The sequence below is a fragment of the Schistocerca gregaria genome, chromosome 3, assembly GCF_023897955.1.
Source record: "Schistocerca gregaria isolate iqSchGreg1 chromosome 3, iqSchGreg1.2, whole genome shotgun sequence".
Lineage (NCBI taxonomy): Eukaryota > Metazoa > Arthropoda > Insecta > Orthoptera > Acrididae > Schistocerca > Schistocerca gregaria.
Window position 1 is genome coordinate 473,364,253 of NC_064922.1, and position 12,695 is coordinate 473,376,947.

General features: G+C 38.6%; 1 protein-coding gene across 2 annotated transcripts in view; it reads left to right on the top strand.

Moving 5' to 3' along the window:
• The window catches only part of LOC126354494 (lariat debranching enzyme-like), an 83,560-nt gene extending 81,361 nt beyond the window's left edge, over positions 1-2,199 (top strand). For both annotated transcript variants that reach the window (XM_050004223.1, XM_050004221.1), the window contains exon 10: positions 1,543-2,199. In XM_050004223.1, the coding sequence (XP_049860180.1) occupies positions 1,543-1,658 (116 nt within the window). In that variant the 3' untranslated portion in view covers positions 1,659-2,199. The remainder of the gene's footprint in view (positions 1-1,542) is intronic.
• The last annotated feature ends 10,496 nt before the right edge of the window (positions 2,200-12,695 follow it).

A 12,695-nucleotide genomic window follows, 5' to 3' on the forward strand; every position in this document is an offset into this window, starting at 1 on the left:
ATATAAAAGTTACATATCCATTCACAAAAGGAAGCAAGTGACAGTAAGAACTAAAGTATCCATGGGTATGAATCTACCTATAGCCTTATTGAGCATTCAAAAACAAAAAAAACTACTATCTTATAGAGTTCAGAAAATCTCAGTATCAGTTTCCTCTATTTGACTAAACTTCGGCCGGGATAGCGGTGTGCTGACCACATGCCCCTCGGTATCTGCATCTGGTGACACTGTGGGCTGAGGATGATGTTTCAGTATAACATACTACCTCATTCACTCTGCCACCTGCAGGAATGTTGTACCTGTCACAGTATTCTCCATTCTCTCCCCCCCCCCCTTTCAGTTACTCATATATGAATCAAGTTTGGTTGCAATTATTCGAAGTTTACGTTGGAAAACAGGCGTATGTATAACTGTCAGCTGCATATTTAAGAGTCTTTAAGAGGAAATTCTTTAAAATGCAGTTAACCTCGCTACAAGACTCTTTGTCATATCCTTGTTTAAGAAGGATCTTCTGAGGGCAGCACTGTTAATGTTTTCTCTGGCATCTTGAGTTAGAACAATAAGCACCCTTAAGATGCCTTTAGAATCACTCAATACAGCATGGAGAATAAGTGTTGGGTAATTCTGTAACGTATGTGTCGACGTATTAGTTGAAATGCGTTGTTTAAGTACACTGTAACAACTTGTGATAGCAAGTACATCATTTGTTTGTCAGATTTAAAGTTGAAGTCTAAAAAGATAACAATAAAGCAGCAGTTGATGCTTCTTTCTGTCTCCAGACATGGAAGAGTGAAAAAAGCTGAAATGAGGATACTCTTTTGCTAAGTGTTTTCCTATCCAGAGTGCCCATTGGATAGTAATGCAACACACCATGCAGAAAAAAGAACAGTATTTAGCCTTATATTTCTGTAGAAGCCTCTAGCATTCCCAAAGAGCAGGAAAATTAAATTTATATTCGCAGAATTGTTTGGCTTGACCTGAGGTACTGGTGTGCTCTGTGAGCTTTGTGCAAAATGAGTGACATGGGGGCACGACAGTTGATACCCGTCTTGGTATTTCAGCAGTTCTACGTTATCTTAAGTTGTGAGTAAGTGTTTTTATACATGTATAATCAGAATGGGTTAGCCAGATTGATTATTGCCATAATTTTAATGATAGTAAAATGAACACAGGGCCTTCAGAAGCATAAAAGGACATAAATAGTAGTGTTGACATTAAATACCTCCTGTTACACAGTTACAGTTTATTTTGTGATGTACTTAGAGGAATAGATCCAAAGTTTACGTTTTGACTGTTAAGTTCGTATTCTTTATACGTGTGCAGTGACCTGTTCAAATAATTTGAACAGTTTTACAGTGCAATACACTTGGGACTCTGAGCGACATATCATTCAAAATATGTAGGTGTGATATTTATGTCTCCTATTGTCCAGATGACTCATTTTGATGGAGATGAAATTGATCATATTTTGAATGTTGTAATTTTGAGTACACGAGACGTGACAAATGCTTGAAAGGGTCAATATTTTTGTTTCTTTTTCAGATATCCTGCATGAAGAAAGCACTGCAGATGAGGGCACAGAGAAATCACCTCAACAAGTGAAAAAGTTCAAACGGCGAAATGAAGCTTTTTATGTTAGTAATGTGGATGATGAATAATAGTGTACACTTAGAATAATCTGTTTTATATATGACATGAAAGTACAAAAGAAATTGTGGTTTTAAAAAGATTTTTGTAGTATCCTAAAAATATTTTATTGTACTTCTTTTTACCTTCAGTCATGCCATAGCTAATATGTCATTTAATGTGTACTGAATGAAAAGCATGTTTTGAATTAAGGGGAAGCACTGATCTCCAAAATGACCATGAACATTATAGTTGTGTCATTACATGTGTATCTTTTTGCAAATGTAGAATTTGCAATTGAAAAATTTAAAACAAATTACTTGTTTTTTTAATTGTTTTAAGACTTTTGTTTACTTTTCTGCACTATAGTTCATGAAACTTTCTCCAGTACTGTAAGTATATTTGGAGTTTAAAAAATTGTAATTAATTGATAAGTTTACAAAAGTGTAATTAATTGATAGAAGCTGAATGACTCATTCAGTAATCCTTGAATTTTTTTATTGCTGCCAGCTGTATGTACCAAACTCTGTGTTGAGTGCATCTAACATGACAATACACAAATCGATTTCAGAACTGTTGCATTAACATTTTGGTGATTGTTAATTTTGGATGTCACTTACACTGTTGTTGATGCCAGTCTGGAAAACACATTTTTATCTGTTATACTTGGCGACAAGGCAAACCTTGGAGGATGGCGGAGACGTACAACATGAGCATCATAAATAATATAGGTCCAGAAGCTCCACAAGTTTAAGTTAAAATGGTTTTCGGAAGTTGGTAGAATGTAACACCAGTTCGAGAGCAGGTAACCTTGTTAGCACACAGAGGCATGTGGAAGTTTGGCAGCAGTTTGACTACTTTTTTGCCCGGCACCTTTGCCAGACTGCAATCATCTCATTACCATGTGTCACTAACAATATGTGCCTACAGATGACAAGGCTGTCAGTTGAAAGCTGGTATTGGTGGGAAGGATCTAGAGGGTACAGGCTGTGAAGCAGTCATTGAAATGAAGGTCGCAGTGTGCTCAGCAACAGAGTGGTCCAGTTGTTTTTCGGCCACAGGTTGTCTGTGGCCATTCATGTGGAAAGACAGCTTGTTGGTTGTCGTGCTCACATAGAATGCAGCACAGTGGTTGCAGCTTAGTTTGTAGAGGTTTGGGATTCAAGGTGTTTAGGAAGGTTTCCTCTAGATGGCCAATAAATAGGTTGGCATAAGATGGTGCCATACAGGTGCCCATAACCATACTCCGGATTTGTTTGTAAGTAATGTCTTCAAAGGAGAAGTAATTGTGGATGATGATGTAGTTGGCCATGGCGACTGGGAAGAAGGTTGTTGGTTTGAAATCTGTCGGGCGTTGGGAAAGGTAGGGTTCAATAGTGGTAAGGCCATGGGCATTAGGGATGTTAGTGTAAAGAGAGGTGGCATCAATAGTGATGAGCAGAGATTTGTGTGTTAAAGGGATAGGAACTGTGAAGAGTCAGTGGAGGAAATGGTTGATACCTTTTATGTCGGAGGGTAGGTTGTGGATAATAGGCTGTGAAAGTGTTGGTCTATCAGAGCAGAGATTCTGTGAGTAGGGGGGCACAGTAAACCTGCCACAATGAGTGTCCTGTGTGATTGTGTTTATGGGCTTTAAGAAGCATGTAGAAGGTAGGGGTGCAGGGAACGGTAGGGGGTGAAGAGAGAGATGAACTTCAGGAAGAGGTTCTGTGATACACCTTAGTATTTGAGGAGAGACTAGAGATCCTGCTGGATTTCTGGAATGGGGTCACTGTGGCAGGGTTTGTAGGTGGTCCAATCTGATAGCTGGCTCGAGTCCTTCTGCCAGGTAATCCTTGCAGTTCAAAAAAAAAAAAAAAAAAAACAGTGATGGAACCTTTATCAGCAGGTCAGATTATAAAGTCAGAGTCAGTTTTTAGGTGGTGGACTGTGGATCTTTCTGCAGATCTAAGGTTGGTTTGCATGTTGAGGGAGTTGGGAATCGTGGTGAGACAAGGTTCGAGGTTAAGAAATTCTGGAAAGTTGCCAGGGAATGATTTGGGGCAGTGGTGGTGGGTGGAGGAGTGAACTGAGTCAGGCAGGGTTCAATATTGGTCTTTGGTTGAGTCTGCTTGGTAGGGTTGGTGGTGAAAAAGTGTTACCACTGAAGGGACCAGGAAAAGGAGAGAAGGTCTTTAATGAGTCCTGCATGACTGAATTTGGGGGGTGAGGCAGTGAGGCCACCCCGAAGGGCCCTATCTGCTAAGGTACTTTACCATGGTGTCAGAAAAAGGTAGAGTATGACTTTGCCACAGTTTCACCATCGCAAAAATCCGAAAATTGACCCTAACAAATTCCTGTGAAATGCAATAGAAAGTGAAGTATTTTCATGTAAGTCATCACCAAATTCTCACTACAATCGTTAATGTCAGTTTGTTCGTTTGTCAACACACTATAGAAGTGATACCTCAATAGTTCTGACTGGCGTCCCATCTAAAAATCACATATAAACCCAGCCATAGTATTCTTCATTATTCAGTTTTATAAAGTGTATGAAACTGATAACATTTTACTTGCAATTCTTACTTGGTCTTTTTACTACGTTCATAGTTTATTGAAAGCATCTTGTCATTGCTGTTTCACTTTTCTATGTGTTTTATAGTACTGTCATTTGAGAATAAAACTAAAGTCCTTATTCGTAGTTTTTTGTGTACCACATGTAAGTGGTAACATGCTATTAAATAAATGGCATGGAAATATTAACTGTCATATATTCATGTTTGGAGAAAAGAGAACCACTTGCATGAATATCAAGAGCTCAGATGGAAAACCAGTTGTACGCAAAGAAGGGAAAGCAGAAAGATGGAAGGAGTATATAGAGGGTCTATACAAGGGCGACGTACTTGAGGACAATATTCTAGAAATAGAAGAGAATGTAGATGATGACAAAATGGGAGATACGATACTGCGTGAAGAGTTTGACAGAGCACTGAAAGACCTGAGTCGAAACAAGGCCCCGGGAGTAGACAACATTCCATTAGAACTACTGACGGCCTTGGGAGAGCCAGTCATGACAAAACTCTAGCATCTGGTGAGCAAGATGTATGAGACAGGCGAAATACCCTCAGACTTCAAGAAGAATATAATAATTCCAATCCCAAAGAAAGCAGGTGTTGACAGATGTGAAAATTACCGAACTATCAGTTTAATAAGTCACAGCTACAAAATACTAACACGAATTCTTAACAGACGAAGGGAAAAACTAGTAGAAGCCAACCTTGGGGAGGATCAGTTTGGATTCCGTAGAAATATTGGAACACGTGAGGCAATACTGACCCTACGGCTTATCTTAGAAGCTAGATTAAAGAAAGGCAAACCTACGTTCCTAGCATTTGTAGACTTAGAGAAAGCTTTTGACAGTGTTGACTGGAATACTCTCTTTCAAATTTTGAGGGTGGCAGGGGTAAAATACAGGAAGCGAAAAGCTATTTACAATTTGTACAGAAACCAGATGGCAGTTACAAGAGTCGAGGGACACGAAAGGGAAGCAGTGGTTGGGAAGGGAGTGAGACAGGGTTGTAGCCTCTCCCCGATGTTGTTCAATCTGTATATTGAGCAAGCAGTAAAGGAAACAAAAGAAAAATTCGGAATAGGTATTAAAATCCCTGGAGAAGAAATAAAAAGTTTGAGGTTTGCCGATGACATTGTAATTTTGTCAGACACAGCAAAGGACTTGGAAGAGCAGTTGAACGGAATGTATAGTGTCTTGAAAGGAGGATATAAGATGAACACCAACAAAAGCAAAACAAGGATAATGGAATGTAGTCGGATTAAATCGGGTGATGCTGAGAGAATTAGATTAGGAAATGAGACACTTAAAGTAGTAAAGGAGTTCTGCTATTTGGGGAGCAAAATAACTGATGATGGTAGAAGTAGGGAGGATATAAAATGTAAACTGGCAATGGCAAGGATAGCGTTTCTGAAAAAGAGAAATTTGTTAACATCGAGTATAGATTTAAGTGTCAGGAAGTCATTTCTGAAAGTATTTGTATGGAGTGTAATCATGTATGGAAGTGAAACATGGATGATAAATAGTTTGGACAAGAAGAGAATAGAAGCTTTCGAAATGTGGTGCTACAGAAGAATGCTGAAGATTAGATGGGTAGATCACATAACTAATGAGGAAGTATTGAATAGGATTGGGGAGAAGAGAAGTTTGTGGCACAACTTGACTAGAAGAATGGGTTGGTTGGTAGGACATGTTCTGAGGCATCAAGGGATCACCAGTTTAGTACTGGAGGGCAGCGTGGAGGGTAAAAATCGTAGAGGGAGACCAAGAGATGAAAACACTAAGCAGATTCAGAAGGATGTAGGTTGCAGTAGGTACTGGGAGATGAAGAAGCTTGCACAGGACAGAGTAGCATGGAGAGCTGCATCAAACCAGTCTCAGGACTGAAGACCACAACAACAACTGTAAATACAAACCATACTTATGTTGTAACAAAACGTTTCATTATTTTCCCCATTTACTGTATACTATAGGATTTTTGTGCTATATAATAAAAAGTGTATTTCTTGAAAAACTGTGGGTAATACAAAAAAGTCTACATTTGGATTCAGCTCGTAAAAATCTAAATATCAGCTATCAAAGTTAAAAATATAAAAGTTTTTTCATTGGCCTGTGCTATTTTTGGACTTAATGGAAAAATGTATAGGCAAGGGGCGCACTGTTGTCATTGACAGTTACTACATAAGCTTGTCATTAGCTCGCCATGTGCTGAATAGAAATACCAACATCGTAGGTACCCTGCAAAAAATCAGAAAACATTTGCCCCGTGTCACCACAAAGTCATAAATGGGAAAAGGTGAAGTAATTGGGAGTCTAATGATTAGCAGTAACAACATGGGAGGGCAAAAGAGATGTGGCGTATCTCACTACTAAGCATGGCATTAAAATGCAATCCAGTGGGAGGAAATGCAGAAAACAGGCAAGGAAATATTTGAATCCACAGCCATTTTTAATTATAATGCTGCAAAGCGAGGAATCGGTGTTTCAGACCAGTTGTCAAGTTTTTTGCCATTGAGGAAAACAGTAAGATTGTACCACAAATTTAGCAGTTCAAATTATGTTCAATACGACAGTTCCCCCCCCCCCCCCTCCCCCCCTCTCTCCAGAATGTTGATCGAGATAAACATTTCTGTCAAGAATTTTAGGAAGGGTAAAGTTCGTGAGCCTCTTGGACACCATTATCAATATGCCGACTCCCAACTGACTTTCTAAAAGAGTCAAGAACCATACCCCAGGAGGAACCATGTAGGAGTTCAAGTGAAACAGAAAAATCCAGAAGTAGTACAGAAATTGCTGCTTGAAGATTTCAACAGAGAAAGGGAGAAATGATGTACAAAAGCTTTAACAAATATAACAACAATCTGTAAAGAATGTAATTCATTTGTCAGCACTTCTTGTTTTTAAAAAACTCAATTTCTAAGAAAAACACTTGTTCCTTTTTTATATTACTGATACTTGCAGTATATTGTTTGTTACATACATTTAATAAATAGTTTCAAATGGGAACCTTTCAGATACTTTACACCCTGATTCTTTATCAAGACGTATAAGAAAGCGAGGTAGCCGGCATCCTTGTGGCCCTTAATGACAACCTCTTTGAAGGTAGTTCCACTCAGAGCCATGTGGACACCAACTATCTCAACAATTTAAACTCTCTTTTGAATGTTTGGAGTAGGTGCTGCATAAGGCTGAACCAGTGGACCAGGGTATTGTAGATTGGATAGGCTGCAGAGTACCCTATTCAGATAGTTTGGAAGGATGTTCAACAATGCAGGAAAAGATAGAGTGCAGTACACCATAAAGATGAGACGTTAAGTTGCATACAGGCACAATCAAAAGACCTGTACTCAAAACTATGGTTACAGCCTTCACCAGTAAAAGAAAAACAAACATCATCCATTCACAAGCAAGCACACGTCACCGATGTCCGAGCTGTGGAGTTGGTGGTCATGTGTGCATGACGGATGCTTGATTGTGTGTATGAATGGTGTGTGTTTCTCTTTGGAAGGATGTTTCTCATGTCATAGTATTAATAAAGGTAGTCAAAGGCCTGGTGAAGGATCTTGTTGGGTCAATTCTGAAGAAAGGCATTGTCTGGAAATCCAGCAATGTTTTCAGTCTTGTGTGCGCGCCTGTGGACCACTCAATCTTTACCCCTTCCATTATTTGTATTTAACCTAGGAATGCCTTTCTTAGCCACATCTGAATCCCCTACTTACCACATTGTATGTTTATTTGGAAAACCTCTTTTCCTCCATGGTACACAAAAAACTGTTGACCTATTAGGCCAAGATTACATCACAACCATCAAACAGAATTTGTTTACAGCGTCGTTTCTCACCTTGTAAGTGTTAGGTGTTGCGAAATGGTATATTGCCTTATTCTCCCATATATGTAGAACACATTCAGAGGGTTCCACAGCAAGATGATTTGTAATAACTATTCCATGAATTTTGAAGACTTACCAGTTCATTAAGAACAGGAGCACTGTGATACTAGACCTGTTTTATTAGTTATTTTTCCTTGTGCAGTTCCATATTTTGTCACTAAACAACTGTCAATATTCACTGGGGGTGTGTTAGAGAGTGATTGTAACATTTATAACAAGGGCATGCTAGGCCAATATAATCAGCCACAAAAGTTCACATACGGGAGCCTAAATAGAAGTTCCACTGGAGTGTAGCGCCAGTTGCTAGCTTTCTACTTATACTCCTGTGTTGTTGACAACAGCCACAGTTACTTCCTACAATGTTGATAGAAATGAATATGCTCCACTATACTATATTATGACTAAGGAAATTAATCTACATGTCTTACAGTAAGGGGAAAAGCTACATCTTTGATCTCATTCAGACATTTTGTGAAACAGTGCCATGAAAACAGTTTCACTTAGAGAGCACTGCTAAAATATCACATATGAACTTTTAGTGTGCTGACCAACAAAAGCAGGCAGTTTAACATCACTGGAAAAAGTCATCGTAATGAGGTTCACATGATGTACAACTGGCACATCAGGAGAAATCAGCTTTCAACACGACATCATTGCTACCAATTATTAAAGATTATCTGCAGTTGTGGCTTTATCACTTTAATTATGGAGCTACGGGAGGTTAGTAAAACATTTCAGAAATAGACATCTTACAATTTTATATTAACAAAATTGAAAAAGGTACTGTTTGCATTTCACTATTCACTTGTTAATAAAATGTTATCTACATTGCAATGATTTTCCGAATATGCAGTAAACCTGTTTACAAATGATTTTGTCACCAAGGCTTATTAGAGGCACCTACTCATGTTGAAACATGTTCTGCAATATTCTTCACGGATAGTAAGGACTACTCGAAGACGGCTTCCTTATTTCGGTCAAACGTGACTGGTTTCATACTTCACGTAGAGCAGTGGCTCTTGTTATGCAGTTTGATTAGACTTTGCTAAGGGACTACAATATTTAAAGGAAGAATGATGTGGTACTGAAAGAGCAGAGTGGCTGGGTTTATAAGTGACGTAACATTCTTTACTCATTACACACAGCTGTAAATGCATGTTTCCTTTGGTATAATAAAGAGCGTATCTGGTTAAGCCAGGTTGTCACAGATTTTATTGAAGAGTCATCCTCTCCCTGCTGCTATCACTATTAATTGTTTGTGTCCCTCGACACATTAATGCGACCACTAGAGCAACACACACTTAAGGCGGGAATTCAAAACACCCAAATGGGAATCTGTGTAAGTGCTCATCATTGGCTCTTTCTACTGAAATTTGAAAGAAGTTATTTCATTAACTACTTCAGTTGGGAAACATCAGTGTATGCTTGGAAATTACCTTAGCCATTAGACATTCTCAAACGAAAAAGGACACCGGGAAGGTGTTGGGATCATTCAACTTATTTGATGTTCTTTTCTCTGTAACTTATCTCTAATTATGTGCCATTGGATGGTGACTTGGGCTTAAGTTCTAAATTTTAAAGTATGTAGATGTATAACTCTGATATTAGTGTTGCATTTTTATAGAACAAATTTGGTAGAACATAGTATTTCTTAAAGCATGGGTGTAAATGGTGAAATGAACATTCATTAAAAGGAACAAATTTTTGGGATAAATGATTTGTTCTCCTGTCTTGCTAGGTTTAAAGATCTCAAACTTTCGATGCATCATCCTCCACCAGTGCCATGAACTGTATTATTGAAAGAACCTTAGTGCCTTCCCAGTTTTTGCCATTCGCCATCACAAAAAGAGAAAAGTGAAGGGGAAGTGCAACTACTAGTGCTCTAAAACACATAACATACTCACAAGCCACCATACAGTGCATGGTGGCGGGTACTGTGTACCAGTACTAGTCATTTTCTTTCCTGTTCTGCTCACAAATAGAGCGAGAGGAAAATGACTGTCTATATGCCTCCGTACAAGCCTTAATCTCTCTAATCTTATCTTCATCTTATTTTAAACAATATGTCGCAGATTTTTGTGACTAATATAACGGAAATATCAGTACAGCAGTATCTTTATAGCACTTGGAGATAAATGTTAATCACTTAAGTTGCTTTTGACAATTCAGTATTGTATGTTAGGAGATGCTTATGTAGATTTGAGGATATTTACGGTATTCTGTCAGTTTCAGCAAATTAAAGATGATGCTGAAAAACTACTTAAGGTCAAGTATAGGTGAAACAGGTTGTCAAATTCAGACCTCTTGTCAATAGAATATGACACAGATGCTAGATATGACTTCAATGACATTATCAATGAGTTTGCTGCATCCAAAGCAAGTAAATGGAAAGTAAAATTAGAACAGCACAATTCTTGGAAAAGAGTTTGTTCACAACACACAATTATGTCACTGTCTTCATTTACTTCCAATTAATGATTCATGCACTGTTAATAATTTAATAGGAGCAAATAAAATTGTTCTTTTTTAATTTGTCCTGATATAATCAATGTGCAGTAGCTACCACAAACTGTAAGAAATAAATTTTGTTTCAATTTCAGTACTTTTATAAGGTGGTACAATTTGTAATTTAATTACTACAGTGATACATTCAATTTTTTCTGTACTATATTCTTCATCTATGCAGATGATTGAAGTAATATTTTCCAATAACATTTAATTTTCACTAAACCTATCTTACAAATTATAAGATTTCCTATATCTGTATAGAAGAAAATTGCAGAATGGCAGATTTGCTTGAGGGGTAGGTGCAGTTTTGGCAGTTCCACAGGCGTAGGATCTCTTCAGTATGGTTCTGGCTATGGGTCCAAACTGGTTGGCTCCAATCAGCATGGTCATGTCACACTGACTGCAGTTTTTGGATCTGGGGGTGTGGAGGGAGTACAGGCCTTCTGCCGCTGGCCCTCAGCATTGGGTGGTGAAAGGAAAGCTGTAACACACAATTTCTGGTGGGGCTGGGCTACTCTGGCCCCTAAAAATGAGCCACCCATGCGTACAAGGCTACACTCCAAGCAAATGCTTTCATAAAAAACTTCCTAACACTTAAATTTATATTAGGTGTAAACAAATTCTCATTTTCAGAACAGAGATGAATGAAAGACCATGTCTTTCAGATTCTTGCTCTGACGTCAGCTGCTGCTCTTCCATCTTCAGTAACTATACTCCTTAGCTACATGAACTTATTTATCTTTTCAACTGTAGTGTTACATGCCATTTAGGCAAATGATATTTCTTACTTCCTATTCGGGACAAGGAAAGATGGTCATGACAAAATAATGAAGTAGGATTAGGTAGGGAATAAGTCACGAAACATGTAGCATGTGCGCTCATTTTGTTTCACAATAGTGGAGAGGTGTATGTGTTGAGTAATAAGTGAGATGCGATGATGAGTAACTGTCTTCACCTGTTGTGGGTGGGCCTTTTATGTTTCGATGTCATGACGTGACAGTGTCTTGACTGTCAAGGAGCAGATACCGTCTCCAAGAAGGAAAATAGCAGTAAACAAAAGAAGCTCAAAATGGAAGGTCATTTCTTGTTGAGTCTTCGTGGTGGATGTTATATTTCATTTATATTTTTCTACTCCAAGTTAAAAAGTAACCGTGATCTATACACCCATTGAAACAAATATGACAGTCAATGAAGAAATGTTGACATCATTATATATATTGTTTTTTTCTGTCCATCCATAAAAGTTGCAAAGGAGAAGAGTTGAAATATTTCCAGGGCTACACACGGTTCTACGGAGATACTACTGTGCAGGGCCTTCCGCATAAAGAAGCTAATTAATGGTGAGCAATTAAAGGTAAATTAACACATGAGATTTTATATATGGAAAGAAACTTCCACATCGGAAAAATATATTAAAAACAAAGATTCAAGACTTACCAAGCAGGAAAGCGCCGGTAGACAGGCACAATAAAATAACACACACACACAAAATTACGAGCTTTCACAGCCGGCGGTTGCTTCGTCAGGAAAGAGGGAAGGAAAAGGAAAGATGAAAGGATGTGGGTTTTAAGGGAGAGGGTAAGGAGTCATTCCAATCCTTGGAGCGGAAAGACTTACCTTAGGAGGAAAAAAAGGATAGGTATACACACACACACACACAAGCCATGTATATATGTATGGATGGATATGTGTGTGTGTGTGCGCGAGAATATACCTATCCTTTTTTCCCCCTAAGGTAAGTCTTTCCGCTCCCGGATGTGCGGATGGATATGTGTGTGTGCGCGAGTGTATACCTGTCCTTTTTTCCCCCTAAGGTAAGTAAGTAAGTAAGTCTTTCCAATCCCGGGATTGGAATGACGCCTGACCCTCTCCCTTAAAACCCACATCCTTTCCTCTTTCCTTCCCTCTTTCCTGACGAAGCAACTGCCGGCTGCGAAAGCTCGTAATTTTGTGTGTGTGTTCATGTGTTAATTTATTGTGCCTGTCTACCGGTGCTTTCCTGCTTGGTAAGTCTTGGGATGTTTTGTTTAAAACAAAGATTCCAAGACTTACCAAACAGGAAAGCGCCGGCAGACAGGCACAATGAACAAAACACACAAACACACACACAGAATTACTAGCTTT